The sequence below is a fragment of the Carya illinoinensis genome, chromosome 10, assembly GCF_018687715.1.
Source record: "Carya illinoinensis cultivar Pawnee chromosome 10, C.illinoinensisPawnee_v1, whole genome shotgun sequence".
In the NCBI taxonomy this organism is placed as follows: Eukaryota; Viridiplantae; Streptophyta; class Magnoliopsida; order Fagales; family Juglandaceae; genus Carya; species Carya illinoinensis.
In genome coordinates, this window is record NC_056761.1 from 15,304,315 (window position 1) to 15,326,719 (window position 22,405).

The 22,405-nt window shown below is 35.5% G+C and overlaps 2 protein-coding genes across 2 annotated transcripts; one reads left to right on the forward strand and one right to left on the reverse strand.

Annotated features, from left to right (window-relative positions):
- Positions 1 to 7,480: 7,480 nt before the first annotated feature.
- On the forward strand, positions 7,481 to 11,241 carry LOC122279084. Its single transcript, XM_043089414.1, has 5 exons — positions 7,481 to 7,738; positions 8,435 to 9,352; positions 9,785 to 9,973; positions 10,343 to 10,538; positions 10,703 to 11,241. The coding sequence occupies exons 1-5, from the start codon at positions 7,589 to 7,591 to the stop codon at positions 10,885 to 10,887; spliced, it is 1,638 nt and encodes a 545-aa protein (XP_042945348.1). The 5' UTR covers positions 7,481 to 7,588; the 3' UTR covers positions 10,888 to 11,241.
- A 3,231-nt stretch (positions 11,242 to 14,472) lies between these two features.
- LOC122279085 (BES1/BZR1 homolog protein 4-like) lies at positions 14,473 to 18,429 on the reverse strand. The gene is made up of 3 exons (XM_043089415.1): positions 18,046 to 18,429; positions 14,985 to 15,748; positions 14,473 to 14,896 (listed from the first exon to the last, which is right to left on the reverse strand). Exons 1-3 carry the CDS (start codon positions 18,259 to 18,261, stop codon positions 14,893 to 14,895), a joined length of 984 nt encoding a protein of 327 aa, XP_042945349.1. The 5' UTR covers positions 18,262 to 18,429; the 3' UTR covers positions 14,473 to 14,892.
- Between the last annotated feature and the right edge of the window lie 3,976 nt (positions 18,430 to 22,405).

Here is a 22,405-nt window from a genome sequence, read left to right on the forward strand (position 1 = left end):
ACAAAAAATTGACAAACTACTTGTACAAGAAATTTCCAATTCAGCAAACTTTGTCAATCATCATTTAGCTCTTTGCCAAGCATGCATTGAAACAAGTGCATATCAAAATCAGCATGCATTGAAACAAGTAGGCTTGCTGCAACTCTTTGCCAATCAACATTTAGCTCCTACATCAAAGAGAAACATAAAAGTTGTATCAATGAAAAGTAATTTGAGTGTGAAAATGCCACTTGTAATTTTTTTAATGGGAAAATTTATTAATCCTCTTAATTAATTAGGCATAGTCCAAGTATATAGGGAGTATACAAAAAAAAAACACATAATTAGAAGCTAAGAGCTGAAAAAAAAAAAACTACATAAAAGTTATTAAAAGTAGTCCCATTCAAGACAAAAAAGGGCACTTGTAAATGCGAGCAACAAGCAATAGGATCTCCAATGGAGGAGCTTTACAAATCAAAATTATGAATTTCAAAGGATGACGGTTATCAAGGCCCAATTATTTCACACGTCACAAGATATCCATACAATGGCACATATTTATAGAGCCTAAGAATCTCTTGGAACAAGATGTGAGAAAGACAACTTAGAGGTCTTAGAAGACTTATTTAATAATTTGACTGAACTCTTTACTAACATGACTAGATTTTCCCATCAGCATGTTAAATACAAACAATTCTTATGACTAGAGAAATGTTAAATTATCTCCACTTATCAAAGTAATATTCAACCTGAAACATCTACTCTATTTTTCAATATCAAGCAAGTCCCACAATAAGTGGCTGAATTGAGAATGTGTTGCACAAGTGTAAGCCTCGCATGATAAGGTAAAATTGGACTTTATTATTGATTCTAAAGAGTTCCAATTATCACTTTGACTAGACCTTTTGGAAATTCACGTGGATATGATTAACACTTTCCATGGATCATGAAAAAAATACCAAAGGCAATACATTAATTAGCATCAACAAAATAGATTTCAAGGCATGATAATTATAATCGACGAACTCCTTAGGGTTTAACGACTTAACATAAGTTTGGAACCAAACCAAGCATGCTCTTCTCAATTATTCCAATGATGTTATGGCTTTTAAGCTGCCAGGCTTGGTCAGACAACTAATGCAACAATCAACAAATAAGCCAAGTAGAAAATGAAGGCTTTCACACAATAAAATACCTTGGACAAGATCATCTTGGCCATGGCAATTGTTCTCATGTTGTTGGTAGGAAACATTGAAAATGGAAATGCATTTGAATGTGACTTAAACATAGAGTAGTCCCAGCCAATAAATCTCCCTCATTTCAAATGTTGTCAACAACCAAAAAACCATTGGCATAGATACAACATCAACAACCCAAAAACCCCACAAAACACAAACCAAACATATATCAAATCGCAAATCTATAAACACAAAAACACACAATATGGTAATGCTAGAAATGGAGAGATGAAATAAAGAGAAAAATAAAAACCCTTTTCTTTCATTTCTTACCCTTGTAAGAAGACAGACGATGGGTGTCGACAGCAAGAATGTCAGCGGAGGACTGAAGCCGTGCGAAAATGGTGAAGCCAGCAGAGAATTTTTGTTACACGGTGCTAGAGTGATAGAGCCTTATGGTGCGGGCAAAGGGTGAGGCTGACGAAAGGACACAAGTTTGGGGAGTGAGGGAGAGGACGCGGGGGAAGGAAGAAGTGAAGAACGACACGAGCAGGCCGGGGGGGAATTGAAATGAACCTGCACAGACCAAAATGCACGTTTTAACTTTTAAAAAATAAATAAATAAAAGCCACGTAGGCTGGTGTGCAGAGATTGAGTGAATAGTAGGTAGTTGTATAGCAGAACTCCTCTGGAAAACACTACTGTATGACTGTTGTCGTCAAGCTGTCCTATATAGATCAGGCTTTTCTTCATATTTGGAAAATCATACATCTGAGTTGCTACAAAGTCCATACGCTCATGTTTAGAAGTACGATGCGCACATTGCCCACTCCCACTACATCCAGTGCCTCTCCATTAGCCGTGTGCATCTTCCCAAAATCACCATAATCATAGTTATGCATGATTTCTCAATATGAGGTGCTATGGAACGAAACCCCTGAATCCATCACCCAATCATCAACCAAACTATGCAATGCAATTAATAGAGCATCATGTATTTCCTCAACCACCGCATTCACAGCGTCATCCTCAGTATTTTCCTAATTTCAGCAATCTTTTTTTATGTGGTCTGGCTTCTAAAATTCCTATAAGTGATCTGCTGCCCAAATCTCAAATTTCCCCTACCTTATTCTTGGACCTAACAAGTCCCTGGCCCCAATCGTCAACACTCAAGGCCAAACCCGTACTAGAAAACTTTCTAGAGTCTTCTTTGCGTACCTCCTCAATGAGGATCATCTTATGTACATCATCATAATTTAATTTCATCTTACCAGTTAAATTACTTACTGCCACCCCTATGGCCTCCCAACTATTTGGTAACGATGCCAACTAAATCAACGCCCTAATCTTATCATCGAACTCAATCTCTACAGAAGACCATTTATTTGTGATCGTATTAAAGTCATTCAAGTGTTAGGCCACATATGTATCTTATAACATTCTCATATTGAACAGTTTGTTCATCAGATGCACCTTATTATTCGCTGACGGTTTTTCATATATGCTTGATAGACCCGCCATAAGATCCACCATGTTTTTCTCCTTAATAACATTGTGCGTCACTGATCTAGACAGGGTGAGCCAAATAACTACCAGAACCTATCAATCCAACAGATTCCACTCAGCATCGTCCATGTTCTCTGTCTTCTGTCTCAATAAAAGAATATGGAGCTTCTTCTTGTAGAGATAATCCTTAATCTGCATTCTCAAGTAACCAAAATATGTGTCATCGAACTTCTCGATCCCATCCTTCACTACGTCTCCTGTCATCGTTCTCCCTTCAGGCTTGAACCTTGGCTCTCTAATACTAGTTGTTGTGACAAAAAATGATGACAAACAAGCAAAAGAAAACCCAAGCAAATCAATCACACACGCTAGCAAATGTGTGAAGGGGAGATTATTGAGATTGTCCCACATCAATTGTGGAAGGGGTTAGTAGTTTGTTTATAAATGTGAGAGAAAGCCACACCCCTTAAGTTAGCTTTTGGAGTTAAGAAATACTCATGACCTGTTGTGAAAGACAATGATGACAAATAAGCAAAAGCAAACACTAGCAAATCAATCACACACGCATGACACGAAGTATTTAACGTAGTTTGGTAACGTGCCTACATTTGCAGAGCTACATGGGATTTTATTCCAAAGGAGATTACAATCACATAGTGAGATACAAGAGCAACACTCTACTCACACAAACTCAACTCTCTTTAGAGCTTTTTCTCTCCCACAATATGCTCTCATGACTCTTGCCTCTCTCTTCCTATTCAATCTGCCACTCACTGACACAGAACATATGAAATAACATTCATATATATAGCAAATGGTGCTAGAAACCCTAATGTGGCAAAATAATATTCTTCGCTTGAGCAAGTGTCAAGCACGTCGCAAGTGAACAACAAATCCAACATTGGCTTAAGTGGACTATCAGATGAGCCTTGAGCGAACTCACTGCCTAAGCTTCTTTTGAGCAAACAATCTATTTACACCTTTTCTATCTCACATAATCAATCAAGCTCCACAACCCAACATGACCATCCAACACTCAGAATCCAAGTTTATCAATAGTCTCAGCCCAACAATTTGTGGGAGAAACGGGTTGTCTCTGCTCAGACCTAGGGTCCATTGTGTGAGGGGAAGATTGTTGGGGTTACCCAAATCTGTTATGGAAATGTCCGGTGGTTAGTTTATAAGTGTGAGGGAAAACCTCACCTCTTGAGCTAGCTTTTAGGATTGATAAAGATCCATGACCACCCAACATTATCCACCGCTTCAGAGAATCTTTCATGTGTACTATGAATAGATTCAAAACTCAAAAGAAACAGGCTCTGAAGTCAAAAAGATTTCAGACCAAAGTATTGCGAGAATTTTGGTTGTTCAAGCTAATCGATTCCTTCTATCTCCTATTGTGTTCCTGCTATCTCTAATTGAAGATCTTGAGCATGAAGATATTGATCTTTCTTCGAGCAATTCAAGCCAACAAACTACAATGTGTCACCACCAACCCAATGGTAGCAACACAGTTCGGTTAGTGGACTGTAAATAAATTGTTATTTAAGACAATGCTCCCTTTGCAGGAAATGATGGGAACCAATTTTTCAATCTCAAAGTCTGATTTCTTTTTCTTTTTTTACACTGCAATTATTATAATAAGATGTCTGTTGGAAAACCTCACTCGCTTCTCATATATCTTAATCATTTTATATTAATGAAATACTTGCTTTAAAAAAAAAAAAAAAAAAAAAAGCATAGATACCCCTAAACTTGAGGACTTGTTTCCCTTGGAGAGTGTGGATGATGACAACTCCCCATAACGGATATCATTTTGAAGAGAGATTTTCACAAAACCGTATATAACCTAAAATTTCAAAATATCAAAATCAGAACCATGTGATTTACTCATCAATAGCATCAAACAATATAAGAAAAGCAAGCATACCAAAAGAAAAGGACTACTTTTGCAAAAATGGGTGAATGCCACATGGAGACTTCATCTTGTAGGAAGGTATTAAATTATAGGTTCATAAATCATCGGCTACTCGGCATATTCACAGAAAAGTAATAACTTCTGAAAGGAGAAGAAGACCTAAACCACATTCAGGTTTATACGCTAAAAGAATTAGTCAATAGCACATGCAATTAGGAACCTCATACATCATTTCCATTCATTAATCAGGACAAGATATCAAATCTACGCAAGGAAAAAGAAGCAAAGGTCAAAATGTGACAGAAAAGTGACGCAGTTACTTAACAGGGTCTGTTTGGTTGCATGGAATACCAAACCAGAGTGTAGTTGCAAACTAGAGTATCATGCACACTTGTACACAAAGCATTGATAGAGGAAACTGATTCCTCTTATTAATATGAACCAATGGAGTGGTTGTAACGGGCCAGGGCTTTGGGAAATAGAAGCAAGTTACGGTATTCTTGTTCTTTGTTAGATTGGCATTCTAATTTCTTCTTCTAGGTTGTTTGTTTCCAAGCAGTAATCATAGACCAAATCCAGTGATTTTCATAAAGCAAAACGAGGCTGCCGTTTTGGGCTTTTTGTTTGGGCTTGATCAATGGTCTTGAACCGTAACATAACGTAAACAGCAGCACAGCACAATAGGACTTTGCTAGATACAATCGATAAATACAGTCGGCATGCAGTCGACTGTACGGAATAAATAAAAAATATATATAAAAATAATTTTTTTTTCATGGTTGTACAGAATGAATAAAAAAAAGTTATAAAAATAATTTTTTTTTCATATAGATCTCATATTAATTCATTTTTTTCAAAGCGACTGCACGCCGACTGTATTTGCCGACTGCACAAATCATTTCTCCAGCACACAATATAGCTCCAGGAAATAGAACACTGGATAATAAAAAATTAGTAATAAATAGCAGTAAGCCTTTATTTTTTGCCCTGTTTGAGATTTCTTGTATAACCCTTTTTAAAAAAAAAAAAAAAAAAAAAAAGAAGGTAATGTTACTTATCATTTTTTTGTTATCATTATCTTATTATTTTATGATGTGATATCGAGACGATAATAATAAAAATAATGATAAATAGATTTTTTCTTCAAAAAATATCACCATGTACTATGAACATATCATAAGTTTTGAATCAGGCATCTCCGTTAAAAGTTTTCGTTTATTAATGTACTTAATAAAAACAAACAAATCACATTCTTTGCGACTGCCATGCGAAAAAAGTATTTTTTGTTTTATAAAAATAAAATAAATAATAATAACTTAACCACTTCAGTATTTTAAGACTTCGGGGTGGCTAGATTCAACCATGCACCTTCTATGGTAGCCAAGCTCGAGTCATACTGCGGTAATCGGAATTAGCTACCACGTGGACGATGAGATTTAACCACTACATGGGTGATTATGAAGAATGATATATATATATATATATATATATATGTTCTAAATACATAATCCCACACAGGTTCTTTATAAAAAAGTAAACTACATCATAAAAAAATGTGAAAATCTCACTTTTTATTTATAGAACTCACATTTTTAAAAAAGGCTTATACAAAATTTATATATTAAGACTTGTACATAATATTACTCGAATAACTATATTTAACCACCACGAGATGTTTAGATCAAGTCACCATGAGCCAACCACCCCTGATGTCCCACAACATGGATGGTTGAATCATCTAGCCACCTCATTGCTAGCATGCAGGGTTGTAATCGATCCAAGCCAAGTCAAGTTGAGTTGGACTCAAGTAACTGGAATTTGAGCTCAAGCTCAAGTTGAGAGCTCATCGAGCCGAGTTGAGTTCGAGCTAATCAAACACAAGCTCGATTCAAACTGAGTAATTTATCGATTTTTGTTTGTATTCTTTAACAAGTTGTGCTGAACCAAGTTAAGTCGAGTTATTATTCAAGTTTTGTTTGTACTCTTTTTATATATTTTTACTTATTTTTTGAATGAATTAAATTATTAAAAATTCCAAATTACAAGAAAAAATATTAAATCTAATAAAAATTTTACAACTAATATATAACCTTATATTGAATTATAAAATTATAACATCTTTATGAACACATTTCTTATATGGTTATACATTGCAGTACCAAGTCCTATGTATTAACTATTACACATATTATCAGATAGATACTATAACAAATCACTTAACTACACTTAATTAACTAACATATAATTATGAACTATATTCAATATATAGGTATAAATGACTAGACATAAGTAATTGAGTTACATATTACATATTTAATTATAAAGGTAACTATGCTTATGTTATTAAATTTAATATGTATAGAAGCAAACATGCATGTGTATAAGAATGTTAATATATAGAAATAGATTATATAAATATATATTCAATTATTTATGGACGAACTCTAATCAATTCAAACTAATAAGTTAAGCCGAGCATAAATGAGCTAGTACTAACAAGTCTTAATCAAGTCGAGTTAAGTTAAATCGAATTTAATCGAGTGTGTGTCATTTACCAATCGAGCGAGTTTCTACTTTCACGATCAAACTTTTTTTTCATGAATCAAGCTCGGTTCGAATTTAACTAAGTAAATATCGGACAAGAAATCATACTGATTGATTCATTTACAAACTTACTAGGAGAAAACCTAGATTTTTGTTTTCGTTTATCCCATTAAAAATAATAAATAAATTATAATTACTTTATTTTAATATACTTTTAAAAAAATGAAAAATTATTTTTCCACGAGATTGCTGCTCATTTTCGGTTAAAGAGAATAGACGAATATCTTAACGAACTTTTAATAGGCTTAGCAAAACGTATTATTTAAAAATAATTACGCAATCTTAAAACACGGGGGCTAGTTGGGTAAACAAAACGGCAACGTCATCCTAAATTTTAAGCCTTTAAGGTCTCTTGGGGAAGGGATCAATCGTTCCTTCAAATCGATTATATGCATAGGTTTCAATGCGGACGGAAGAGAACAACGACGACAGCAACCTTGATTTTACTTCTACGATGCTAACCCACAAAGATACCGAGTCTTGGGCGCCTCCTAGGAATTCCAACTTCTCCTCCGGCCAAGATATAGGTTTCCCGGATTCCAATTCTCTCCCGGTAATATTGTTATCTCTGTTTGCTGAGTTATAAGTTTTAGTTCTTTCTTTGATGGGTATGGATGATGAAGAAACAGAATACTTGGAGTCCGAATTTGATTGCTTTTTTTTGTGGCTAAGATCTGCTGTTAATTTAGGTTATTTTTAAGTATGTCGTCCAACGTCCATGGTGCAGATAAATTTTCTGATTTGAGGGGTTTCTTTAATTCTTTGAAATAGCTAGGTTTCTTAGGAGAAGCTCTTATAGGTTAGGAAGATGGAGGGCTATAATTTAAATTTTGAGTCTCAAGCTGAGTTTGGCGTCTGGGATTTTCATAATTTCCAGCTGTCATGAATTCTGATTCATATATGTTTCTGTTTCTGTTTGTTGAAATAGTTTGGTTTTTTTGTATCTTGGATATTGATTTGGCAATTTTAGCATAAGGGTTGGGTAGGGAATATGCCACTGTTTGGTTAAATAGCCTTAGTCTTTTTGTATTCTACATATTGATTTGGGAAAATTTAGAATCATCGTGGTGTTCATATTTTTTGTTGGTAGTTCATCGGTTTATTAATTGAGTCAAGATTAGTGTTTTTGGTTTTTTTCCCTCTTTTGTGGGTGTCAATGACGCAATAGATTGTGAAAGCTGAATAATATTTTGATGAACACATAATAAGAGTGATATGTTGTGTTACCTTTTGTGGATTCTGGTGATAGACTGAATATGGCGACCTCCAAAATCACATAGATCATGATGTTATGCCGTCCACTGCTGGCATTGGAAGCAATAGATTGGATGAGTCTGGAGAATGTGATACTAAGTTAGCTCGAGGTTCTGAGGAAGATATTGGTCAGAAAAGAGACTGCAAAGCTGGCCACCACCAGCAAGGAAAATACTTCTTTTATGATTCACCGCTTTCTGAAGAAACTGGGGTTTGGATACCTGTTTCTGTTCCACCTATGTTGGAAAGCGAGCATGAAGAGTGGGCTAGAGGTTTTCACACGAATGGAGGTTACTTCCCTGAAGGAGACATCGGATGGGGCCAGTACCTTGGGGAAGAAAAGGAGTTGACCATGTGGGATGTGGTGGTGGAGATGTTACTTGCAGCACGTGGGAAAGTGGGTGCTATTGCTTCAGGTGACATCCACAGGTGTGCATTCTCATTGGTTTCAAGGCATCTACTTGAACAAGCTTGGAAAGAGATGGCCCAGACTTTGACAGAGACTAATTTTGGCAATGTGAGGGAAATAATTGAGGCGGAGCCACCAAAATGGTTGGCTGACAGTGCTGCTTCTGCGTGTATGTTATGTGGTGTGCGGTTCCATCCAATCATCTGTTCAAGGCATCACTGCAGGTTTTGTGGAGGAATATTTTGCAGTGAATGCACTAAAGGAAGGAGTTTGTTGCCTGCAAAATTTCGTATTGGGGATCCCCAACGGGTCTGTGATGTATGCTGTGTTCGGCTCGAGTCTGTCCAGCCCTACTTGATGGACCAAGTCAGTCATGCTGCTCAGTCACCAACCCAAGACCTGACAGACCTCAGCACTTTGAGATCATGGGTTAATTTTCCTTGGGGACAGTCTATGGAATATGAGATCTATAAGGCAACAAACACTATCCGGTCTTATAATAAGGTAAGAATTTGAGTTCTAAGGTGCCTGTTTATCATAATAAATTGCTGCTGCCTAAAACTCTCTCTATTTTTTTAACCTATCAAAAAATTTCTTTTTTGTTTTTTTGATCAGTGCTGCTGCCTAAAACTTTCTGTTTAAGTCTGCGATCAAATTTGCAAACCAGTCCTGTTAAACCTCTTATCTTTCATTCGAAGGAGGCATAGTCTAGCAACTGTCTTACTAACTTTGAGGTCTCTCTATTGCAAATTTTCCAACAAAACTTAGGCTTGACTCGTGACTGATAACAGTGATAAGAATTTGCACATTCGTTGCTCCATAAATTTGTTGTCGTGTTTGATATGCTTGCAGTGAAGTGATCTTGCTGAATTGCTTGGATTCCTAGTTCTTACTCATTTCTTTAATTTATGGATCACAAACCATATAATTTCTCAGGTACCTGAGAAGAAAATTCCAGATGCCATTCTACGGCAAGCAAAAGGCCTTGCAATCATTACTGTTGTGAAAGTCGGGGTGATGGTTACCTACAATATAGGAACTGGACTTGTGGTTGCTCGTAGAGAAGATGGTTCGTGGTCCCCGCCATCTGCCATTTCTACATTTGGTGTGGGTTGGGGGGCTCAGGTAAACTAGTTCATCTTTAACAACTTCAATGTAAATTTTCTTCATCTATTCCAAGTAATGTGAATGGAAGCAGCGACTGTACCGACACATACAATTAACTGTTAGTGCATGTTCTCTTTCTAGATTTTTCCCATGGAAAACATTTTTTAAAATTTGATCAACTTTGTATTTGTTCTCTGTATATATTGAACCAACATATAGATATTTATGATGTTTAGATGATCAAATCTCCGATTCATCTATGTATTTCAACTTGAAATGAAACCTTGATTTTCCTTTTTGCATACCTGCAATTACGTTTTCAGTGTGTTTGATCTAACTTGTTCTCTATTCCTTTGAAAATTTGACAATCTTTGTATCTTCCTACAGGCTGGAGGAGAATTGACAGACTTCATTATTGTGTTGAGAACAATTGATGCTATCAAGACATTCAGTAGTACTGTCCATCTTTCAGTTGGAGCTGGTTTGAGTGCAGCTGTGGGAAATGTAGGAAGGGCAGCTGAAGCTGATGTGCGTGCTGGCGATGGTGGTTATGCTGCTTGTTATACATACAGCTGCAGTAAAGGTGTGTGTATTATCGGAGTGATGCATATATCTACAGAAGGCTGATTGTTGTTGCTTATTATTCTTATATTATTATTATTGTTGTTGGTGTTATTGTTATAGTTACTTTTTTCTCGCTTAATTTTTCTTTATACTAGCAGAATATGATTATCGTTTAAAATGCAGGTGCATTTGTTGGTTGTTCACTTGAAGGAAGTGTAGTCACCACTCGTATGAAAGAAAATTCTCGATTCTATGGTAGCCAGTCATTGACTGCCTTAGATATACTTCTTGGCTCCCTGCCAAGGCCGCCTGCTGCTGGCATCCTCTATGGTTCTCTTGCAGATTTGTGTCAGAAGTTCGAAGATTGAGTAATTGGAGTTGAGTACTGACTTTGTTGCCAAGTTCCATTGATGTCAATAAGTAGGCAGTTTGTAAAGGTTCTTTGCTGCCATGCTTTGCACATATAAAGTAATACTCAAGATATGTATAGCATGTCTATTGGGGGAATCCGCCAAGGGAATACGCCAAAAGTGCCCCCGCCCCCCCCCCCCCCCCCCCCCCCCCCACCAAAAAAAAAAAAGAATTTATATGTTTATGTATATAGTGACAAGAACTTGGTTGAACACCTGTCATATCTGCCGCAAATTGTACGTAAAACTTGGATTGTTGAATTACATTGAAACTCATTGGATGAAAGAACATGCTGAAGAGAGTTCATGGCATTTCTCTATTGGCCTCCATATTTTATAGCTTTTTACTCCCAAATTTGATGGCTCTAGTGCAGAGAAAAACAAACCTTCACTTGCCGATGATCATGGCATACCAGGCAGTGCATGCGCATTTGAACATGCAAAATAATTTTGGATGGGAGGTGTACCCATCTTTCTTAGACTTGGGAGGTGACTTTTTTACTTTCGAGTACAACTGAAAACCTCGAAAGTATTTAACAATGGCTTAAGTTTGCCTGCTAATAATATTGTGTGGCATGACTTGTCCTAAGAGTAGTCACAGGAGTAAGCAGAATAAGTGACTAGCTAGTCTGATAGGCCTCCAAAACCTATACTACATCGCATGCTGAAAATCTCTATTCCTCCTTTTTTTTTTTTTTTTTTTTTTATCCTACGCAAACATTTCATAAATAAACTAAGTGATTACAAGATATTAGATTCAATGGAGTGGAAGCCTCTAACAATAATTCCAAAACATATAAATGCAACATGAGAAATAAAAAAGATGGATCTGAAGTGATAAATTTGGCTTCTACCCATTTCCCACGAAAGGGAAGTCACTTGAAATAGTTTTTTTTATTTTTTATTTTTGATATAATATGATAAACAAACTATAAAACTACGACTACAAGTCATAGTGGATTGTTGTATACTACATTTTGTTGATCTGGATTGGCTGAAAGAGACTTTCATGACCACTTTATCTTAATCATTGATTAAGGAAAGCGAAAACATAGAAAAATAGCAACTGGAAGATAAGTCAATTCACCAGCAAATAACAGTCATTGGCTGTGGAGGCGTGTGTGATTCACGTGTCACTCTTAAAAAGAAGGTAAAGGTCGGATCTAATAGATCCAAAGTCGCTGATCTCGGTAGTGCCTCGCGTAATAGCGGCAGACTCCCCTTGGCACGATGGCTCGTGAGTTTCACTCACAGTATGAGCTGCGCGTGAGCTTTACACGCCACTTTTTTGATCAAATTTCTTCCACCGTTCAACAGATCGGTGGCTGGAGTGTTTGCTGGTGGGGGGCATGGCGACCATAGGAGACCAGTAGGCAGCAAATCAGCCATCTTGGTGCTTTAGACTGAAAAAGAATAAAAATAAAAAGGCTATCGACAATTCTGGCATTGGCAGGACAAGAGGAGGGAGGGACCCCCTCTGGGTAGAAAAGATAGGATCTTTGATTCCTTTGGTAGAGACAATAAAGGACTCTGGGGAGATAAATGAAAATCTCTACTCTCCCTAGCATTGGTGATATACAGGCTGCTGAAAACAGCCCCAACCCCAAAATGGGAGGAAGTCACAGAAATAAAATCTTGGAATCTTGCACAATGACCCTCCGGGCCATACATTAACAATGGGAGAGACCCTCATCACTAAACACAGCATGGATATTAGTCTTACACACAGACACACAACAAGAAAAAGCAAATCAAATTTAGCAAATAAGCCAGCAGTTTCTTTTGTATTATTGTTGGGGGGGTTTGCTGCATAACAAAACTTCTCGAATGGATAATTAGGTATCTGCTACAATATATTAAAACTGAAGCATACTCTTTGTCAAATATTATGCCACCTTACCATTGTCTATTTTATTTTTATTTTTTAAATATTTTATTATTTATTTCTCATAATACTAACATATTTATACTTGTACCATTTATTACCACTTTATTACTCATCTTTTACACTTTTTGTCAACTTCCACCCTTTACTCCCACCTCCTTAGCTGTCTTTTAGATATTTCTCTCTTACACTTTTCATCAACTTCTACCCTTTATTCGCAATTCACTCGTCTTTTGCACTTTTTGTCAACTTCCACCCTTTATTGCCACCTCTTTAGCTGTCTTTTAGATATGTCTCTCCTACACTTCTCATCAACTTCTACCCTTTATTAACAATTCGTTAGCTGTCTCTCTGTGGCAATGTTTGTAGTGTTGGTGCTCAGCTCTTTTTATGCAAAAAGTTGGGGCTACTAAGATTTCAATGCAAAGCCCAACATCTAAAGTTTTCGTCTTTGTGCCCATTTTCATTGCATCTCTTGCAGTTTTGACTTTTGGGTTATTCATTTTTTTTTTTTTATGGATGGGTTATTCTTTTGAACTATAATGGTCTAGGTCCAATGGCCAACATGTTGATTCATTTCTCTTGATAAGTTTCCACTTTCTCTTTCTGCGTATAAATTAACATGTCAAGATTCTCATGATTATGATAGGGGTAGGGAAATATAATAGCATTAAAAACTTGATATTGATCCGCACACTACCAGAGAATACAGCTAGTATATGTTACTCATGGCACGCAGTCATCAGTTCCCACCATTAAGCATAAACTCCACTATTTTTTGTATATGCATGCGAGATCATAATACACGATCAGTTCAAGTGAAAAATATGTATAAACGTGATTTTTAGACTAAGTACTCTTAACAAAGTTGAAAGTTTAATCAAGTAATCCATTATTGAAATTCAAGTTAAACTCGAAAGTTCCTCACTAAAGCAGTCAGTACTTGGTTTCACTTTGGCCGCAAGAACCCACTAATTAGAATCGAAGAAACACCTGATGGAGTGAGATGAAATTTACCGTCCTACAAAATGCTAGGAAAGGTCAACCCGGTTTGCCTTAGTGGTGAATGCCTTGACCTTGGGGTATCACTCCCCTCAAGATCTAAGGTTCAAATGCAAACAATCCTTTTGAGCTATACTCTTTCGTAAAAAGTCAGCGATTTAACCAATTTCATATAGGAAAACTTTCAAGGGTGCAATACATGGAACCAAGATTTACTCTATAGGAATGAGTCCAAAGGAATCTACTTTAGAGAGGTTCCCCGACATCAAAAACAAAATATATATATATATATATATATATGCTAGGAAAGGTGGACATTTCATCGTGTTTGGAGTCTGAAAGTCATGGATGCAACTGGATTTTAAGAACTAATCCCCCACAAGAATTTAAACCAGTGCATACCCTTTTATTCATTTTTTGGGTTAATCTAATTAATTTATATAGCTCAGGATGATACAGCCACGATAATCTTCAACATCTTCCCTAGTGATTCATTTTCCTCTGAAACATGAGTATGCCATTTCAAAATTATATGCATTGGAGAGAGAGAGAGAGAGAGAGAGAGAGAGAGAGAGAGAGAGAGAGAGAGCAAACATGCACAGATTAAACTGCAACTGTCAGATTAAACTGCAACTGTAGGCAGCGGAGGAACAACATTAACCATCAATGGCAACCAGTAAAGGCTATCGCCAAACCATTTTGAGCTAATCCAGACATTCAAAATCCCTTTCAATCACACTCCTCAAATCACTCCAGTAACCAATACCAAATCCATAATAAAAGTTCGTCTCTGAGGGAAAAATAAATAAACACGAATATTGGAATAAAAAAATCGAACCAAGGGCAAAGCACAACCATGAACTATTTATAATTTACTTTTGGTTCTCTCCCTTTTGATCGGGGGAAAAATTAAAAGAAAAATGAAGGGTAAGAAAAACGATGAAAAATAAAATAAAATAAAAAAAGCTGCTCCTACTCAATGTACTTTTCTAACTGGCATGCCTTGCCAAATGAAACTCTTGCACGTGAAGGTAGACCCAAACCAATAAGCCCATACCAACTGCTATCGAGCCTCTCTACCTGCACCACAAAAGCAATCATTAATAAACAGAAAAGTAAGTAAACCAGGAATTATTGCATCTGATAGCCAGGAGCTATTGAAAGATACCTAGTTCTAGAGCTCCCGAGTGTGAGTTCAAGATCATCAGATATGCATTCCTCGTGGATTCTTTCTCCTTCCCAGGGCTTCACCAACCCAGTTGTGTTACTGCCAAATGCAAATTCAGTTGCAATTCCATCTGACATGGGAACATCTGCGGTGTGATCAATGCCTGAAGCTACTGCAGGAGAGCATGTACCACTCTGCCCGGGAGTCCACATCCGAGACCCTCCACCTGATAACGCCTCCTCCATAAAGCCAAAGGGGTTTCGTGAAACAAGGCTGAATGTAGGGGATGCTGGGCCGCTTTGGGAGATTTGTATACCAGCAAACCACCTTGAATCAGGCAGGACCTGATGGCGAGGACTTGGTGGGGTAGATGAGGGCAGGAAAGAATAGTGCTGCCCAGCCCATGATGGGGTTGCAGTTGGGTCGTCCCAGTCATTTTTAGTTCTAGGAGTTCGAGATGTTGGGGAGCTCAATGGAGGGGTAACTGGAGCACTGATAGAACCTCCATGGACATGAAGATCATGGGAAAGCATAGACGAGGCTGATGATGATCCTGATGAGAGGTTTTTCAGCCATGGAATGAGAGAATCGGCATCAGCATTACCGTTGGCCTTTGCAGCATAATGGGATGAGACTGGGCTCGGGAAGGAAGATGAAGCAGGACTTGGATTGTAAGAAGCACATGGACTCGGTTGGAATGACGAGCATGGACTAGCAGAAGTTGATCCACCCATAATGTCCATTCGATTCACAGGTTTACATCCCTGCACAAAGGCAAAAAATAGCTGTTGCTCACTACAGCTGAGCCAAATAATTCAAAATCATACAGTGGTAAGATACAGGCTAGCTGAACAGCCTTAACTGGAAGCAGATACTCCAATATTTTTCTCCTCAAGATAACGATATTGCATCTTAAAATGCCAAGCAGCCTAAAATGGGATCATTCAATAAAGGCACCAAAAAATTTCAAACGGGAAGAAACCCCAAGCCCCAGAACAAAGTATAATCAAAGAAACCAGTTAGAAAACAATATTTCTATCCCCTACAATCTCATTATGGTATCAAGACCCTCATATCATTTGTTCTACCCATTCTCCCAGACACAAATTTGATTGCTGGTTTTCGTCATCCGTCAGAGCTACTGCTTCCTGCCCCCACAGAACACGAGTAGTCTACAAATCAACATTACCCTTCTCACTATATTGCACTAAGCCAGTTCCAAACCCTAGCAAGCTCTTATAATAATCGTGGGTAGAGATGGTAAATACTAGGTATACAAAGACCAGTATAAAAAACTAACTTACAAACTAATGTCTCTTATCGTTTACGTCATATCTACTTCACAAAAAATAAAAAATAATATTTCGGTGTAATATACCACTATCGTCAGGTAACCATAAGAGAAACGGGAATTGAGCAGATTTAGCAAAAACTAATAAGAAGGCACACAAAGTAACCTTACTATTTCAGCTCTTATGCATGCTGCCACTATGGTAGCAGCAGGAATTTTTCTTGCAGCTCAACTTCTTCCTCTTTTCATGGTTATACCTTACATAATGAATATAAAAGCTTTAACAGGTATAATAATACTGCTATTAGGAGCTACTTTAGCTCTTGCTCTGAAGATATTAGGAGAAGTTTAGCCCATTCTACAATGTCTCAATTGGGTTATATGATGGTAGCTCTAGGTATTGGGTCTTATTGGGCTGCTTTGTTTCATTTGATTGGTCATGCTAATTGAAAAGGATTGTTGTTTTTAGGTTAACCCATAAGTTGTTGTAATTCTATAAATAAAGCATTATTTAATTAAAAACATCGTGGTTAAAATTTTTAAAACACCATCTTCCTAAACTTTCCTATAAAATGTAGAGGATTATTACTCCATACCCACGACAATAAGAGGACTTTGGGATACAGTAGTATTTAAGGTATGATGGCAATCATGTGATTGCTATTAGATAAAAACCATTTCTTAAAGAGAGATTAATGTCAACAATTGTGTGCATGGAACACACACCCTATCACCCCTACCACATGCTCCCTAATCTAGGAACAGGCCCACTTTCCTCCTATAAAAAACTAACAACGTGACGGTATCCAAGGATTCGAAAATCTTTCTTTGCCAATTGAAACAGCAAATAAAACCATCCAACTTATTTAAAAAGAACACCGCCCCCACACGCCATCAAAATGCCACGCTCTCAATCACCTTTGAGGAAAGTATTACTCGGTGCCAAATTACCCGGGAATCTCGGAAAGGTAATCAATTACCCACAAAAAGGGGTAGTCCCTATTGGCTCGTTGGTCATTGAAAGTCCCCTTTTCCTAACAGAAAGCCCCTAACATGAGTAACAACGCACCGAGTGGGGAGGTGGCTCAGTCGCCTTGCAGTGGCAAATTGCTCGGAAATAAAAAAAAATCTCCGGAAAGGGAAATTGGACAGACTGAGAAATAAAGTAAAAGGAGAAACCATTTTGTGCGAATTAAAACAAAGTGGTGTGGAAGTTCACCAATTTCGACGATGGATTGGTAGTCCTAATTGACGATACGGCTTCTTCAATGCTCGGGAGCGGGAGTAGCAGTGCTGAGGAGTCCGAGTCATAACGGCGGGCTCTTTCGTCCCGTTATAAAGTTTCTGGTGGTCTCTATGATTCTCTGTCTCGGTGTATCTTCCGATTCATAGCAGAGGGCAAATCGTAAAAACAGAATCTTTGTGTTTCGTGCACTCAACGAGAAAAAGGAAATACAACTGGACGCTGCTAATCTCAATAGAAAGACAGCAAAAGATAAATCCATCTCCGCCGTCGATCAGCACCACACGCCTAACGTGGCCGATGAGCTTTGGCCATTTCGGAAGGAAAAAAAAAAACCCACCGCCACCCACAGATCGTACCTCAAAAAGCTCACAATTTTAAACAAAAAATGAAATAAAAAATGCAATCTGATATGATCACCAGCAGCGGATTTCATCCCAGCTCCACAACAGTTTGCTAACTTGCCGGCACAGGAAAGCTTGAGAGAGAAGAAAAGAAAAAGGTAAATTTGGGATTCGTTTCTTTACCTTTCGGTAGGTGGTGCCGTCTTCTTCGACGGTCCAACCGGCCTCGTTGCATAGAGCTTTGAGGACCTCGTTGTTGTCGCAATGCTTCGGGAGCTTGTAGTTCCCGTACATCCGGAGACCGGTGTAGATCTTCGCGGCGAAGGCCCGCCTCCTCCGCTCCCTCCTCTTGTTGTTCTCCCTCTCCTTCCACGTTGGCATTCTCGCCCCCGACGTCATTTTCAGCTACTGCTCTTTTCTAGAATACCCTCCAGGCAAAAAATAAAAATAAAAGTTGCTTCGCATAAGTCGGAAGAAACAAGGTAAAGTTTTTCTCGGGATCCAAACGGGAAATAGTCGTGAACCGAAGTCGATAGAGAGCGTTGAGCCCTGCAGCAGGCGAGGCTGGTGAGCTAAATAAGAGGGTATAATTCTTAACTGGTCAGGGTTGGTTGTCAAAATTACGAGAAGTGCCACTACGACCGTTTACTTTAAGGTAGCTTTGGCAAATTTTAAGACCACTTTTTTTCTGACATGAAATAAGAAAATTAGTTTAATTGGAATAATTATTAATCTAATCATTTTTCAGTCAATTCGAATAATCAAATGTTTCAAAAAATAAAAAACCGAATAATCAAAAACTTCATTTATTTTTGCAGATAAGATAACATGAATTAAAATTAAAATTAAATATAATATTATTAAAATATTTTTTTAATATTAATTTTGTTTTGAATTTTAAAAAATATTAAATTATTTATTTTATTTTATATAAAAATTTAATAAAATTGTAATAATTAGATGATATGATATAAGTTAAGAGGAATTATGAAAACAAACGAGACTATTTTATAATACTTAGTACAAATCTTAAAAAAGTTTTAATGATATATGAATAAATTTTTAGTGATTGTTTGATCCTAAGTATGAATAAAAATGACAAAAATACTCTATCTATATATAATAATGACATATACAAATCTTAAATGTATAAATATCCTAAAAGCTTTTAAAAATAAAAATAATAATAATAAAAAGACTCCTTGAAAAAATGTGAAAACTCACTTTTTTAAATATGATCTACTTTTTCACAAAATACTTATGTAAAAGTTTTTACATTTCGGACTTTTCCCTAACATTAATAGAGATTTTAATTAATCTTTTGATTTATTTTCTACAAAATATTAGACCAAAAATTATCTTAAATCAAAATCAAAATCAAACTATCTCATCTCATTTTATATAATTATTATAATTTTTTTTAAATTTTCACACAAAATATAATAAACAATTTAATTTTTTTAAATTTAAAAAAAAAACTAATATTAAAAAATTATATTATAACAATATTGTATTTAAATTTAAATAAAATATCTCATCTCATATCATCTGAACTATTTAACCTAACGAGACATAATGTCTATAAAATAGTTGAACCTTTATCCCCACATTATGCTATTGACTAATTGGAGGTAGTGGTCAAAACTCATACCAATCGAATGCACCTTCATTGATAAACGCATCAAATATTGATGAGTATTGTTTATTTTTTAGTTTACATAAAAAAAAAAAAAAAAAAAAAATAGATGTTTAGACCTATAAATGATTTTCTTGTTTTTAGTATATAATATATCTTTAGATTTACGAAAATTAAAACTTGTTAAATTTATATTATATTTACAATCTTATCAATGTTGTCGGCATATGCCATAAATGAGTGACAAAGCAACTAAAGAAATTATCAATGAAATATACGAATAATAGTTACTACTCAACAGGAATGTTTTAAAATTTTGGAAAGTAGTAAAATGATTTAGGCCTCGTATGGCAAATGTTTAATATTATTTAATATTATTTAAATATTATTCAAATATTTAATATTTAATATTATTCAACTAATAATTAGTATAAAAAAATATTTTAGTTACAAAAAGATTCATAAAAGTGAACTTATAAATTGACGTGATTTGACATAGTACATTAAATTATAAAATTATTTTTATTATAAAATAAATCTAATATATCATAAAATCTAAGTCAATTTATAAATTTATTTTTGTAAAATTTTTATGTGACTATAACACTTCTCATTAATACAATACAGTTGTACAGACGTCTATAGTTCTCTATGTTGGCTTGGTATATATCACATAAAAAATTCCTTCTTTTTGTTGAAATGATGATGGCATGGAACGATCAAGAAGCTAGAGTCTCTCTCTAATCTCTATAAATGAGAAACATTTGGCATGGTTGATGTTGGTGCTTAGTGAGCATTAGTAGTGAACTGACAATCTTCATTTTTAAGACAAAGTTGCCTTAAAAAACACCACATCTTGAGATAGCCAATAAATTTAAAGACTTTGCTATATATTATAATAAATTGATTATCTAAACTAGAAAAAGTAAATTTTCTATACGTGCAAATAAAATGCAAGCATCAGCGCGGACGTGCGCCGCGGGGTCACAACTTAAGTGGATTGCGATCCCATCCGGCCACCATCGGGGTCCACCATGCGGTTTCCTCGGCGCTTTGCGGGTGGTACTTACTGCACTTTTACTTGGGTTGAGGGTTGACATTGGATACCGACATTGTGGAAAGCTTTTCAAGTGATGTTCAATTTAAATATTATCAAAAAATAAATGATATTTTTCGTTGATTGTGTAATGCTGCATAGTCTTTTTAAAAAGTAAATTAATGCGAGATTTATATGAAAAAAAAATTAATTTTTTAATTATGATCACACTTTTTTTAAAACGATTGAGCGGCGTTTGCACACTCCACTTCTATATATAGCATTACTCAAATTTTAAAATTTTCTTGAAGTGGAATAGAAAGAATGAAAAATTCTAGTTTATGATGTTTTCATTGTAAAATTATCATTTTTCCCAAAAACTTAAACTGATAGAAATATGTAGATTTTATTATTTATTTTATATCTTAACACTCTCCCTCACGTATGGGCCAAATTCTTTCTCAATAGGTAATCCAAGATGTAGAATATTTAATTAAATTGTATCAACTGTAGTGTCCATGTTCAAACTCAGGATTTCTACTCTCATACCATATAAAATCACCACTTATCTTTTAACTTTAGCACAGTAAAAATCATCGCGATAGTACTTTGATGATCTCCTATAATTTAACAAAAACATTAGTTGATAATTCACATATGTAAAGAGCGAGAATGATTTATTTATGTGTATAAATATATAGAAAGTTTCCTATGTAATAAATATGTGATAGGTGTTGAAGAAGAATGGGTATGACTGTTAATAAACAGCAATAATAACATCAAGTTTTAGGCTCAATAATCAAACGTACAGTTGGTCAAATGGTTAAATGATTCGGAGGCGATGTTAATGGAGGAGATGTGGGTGCATGAAATAAAGGAGAATGACAAAATAAATAAAATAGACATGATGTATAACTATGAAGCATACATCCACAAGATCATGAAGAATTGAAGATATTCAAGCTACGAAAGTGTAAAAATTACCGGCTGTCATTTTCGTTAGTACTGTTCATTTAGGGACGGTTCAATACAAATTAAAGTTTAAAGTGAAATTTAAGTTAGTTATTTGTAATTATAATACAATAAAATATAAGTTATTATATAGAATATTTTCAAAATTTTTAATAAAATGAGATTTTATTTAAAATCTTTAAATAATTTTTTTAAAATTTATATTTAATACAACAACTTAAAATAAAACCTCAATGTAAATTTTATACCTTAATTTAATAAGATTTTAAAAAATTATTTAAATTATAAATAATTCATTATATTAAATATTAAATTTAGTATTATGGGGCCTTGCACACTTTGAAAAATATATAATTTATTTGAAATTTTATTTAATGAAATTGTTTTTATTTTTTATTTAAAAATACTTTATTTTTAATTTTAGAGGCTTTTACATGGAGTGGAGATCTTAGACAATGGCTTTAATGGCCTTATCATTGAGCCGACTTTGTATTCATTTGAGTTCCAACTCGGGCACCTTTTCAAACTGATAGGGTTAGCCCGGGTCAAACCCAAACAGAATTCGCATGAAACCAATTTTAAAAATCTGGAACTTAAATTTTTGGGTCGTACACAATTTATTTTATTTTTATTTATATTTTTTTTAACATTAAAATTCACAAAATCAAATTCTATTTAAATGCAGAATAAGACGGAGAAACTTCAAACTCAGAAGCCTTACGTAAAGGGAAGAAGGAAAACTGTATGCATGTTCCAGGCCTTTCCTTAGGATTCCCTTGGGCCTTGTGGGTTGTGTTTTTCTTCCAAACTGACGTCGAAGAATGAGATTTCACCATTTTCCCAGTATGAAACAGATCGCACCCGCGTCGTCAGCACTACTCGGACTTATACTATTCAAA

Coding starts and splice junctions, on each gene's coding strand:
- LOC122279085 (XM_043089415.1), bottom strand. CDS start 18,261: ATGACGTCGGGGGCGAGAATGCCAACGTGGAAGGAGAGGGAGAACAAC. Junction 15,749..18,045: donor ACGGCACCACCTACCGAAAG/GTAAAGAAACGA, acceptor GCCTTTGTGCAG/GGATGTAAACCTGTGAATCG.
- LOC122279084 (XM_043089414.1), top strand. CDS start 7,589: ATGCGGACGGAAGAGAACAACGACGACAGCAACCTTGATTTTACTTCT. Junction 9,353..9,784: donor CTATCCGGTCTTATAATAAG/GTAAGAATTTGA, acceptor ATAATTTCTCAG/GTACCTGAGAAGAAAATTCC. Junction 10,539..10,702: donor TACATACAGCTGCAGTAAAG/GTGTGTGTATTA, acceptor TTTAAAATGCAG/GTGCATTTGTTGGTTGTTCA.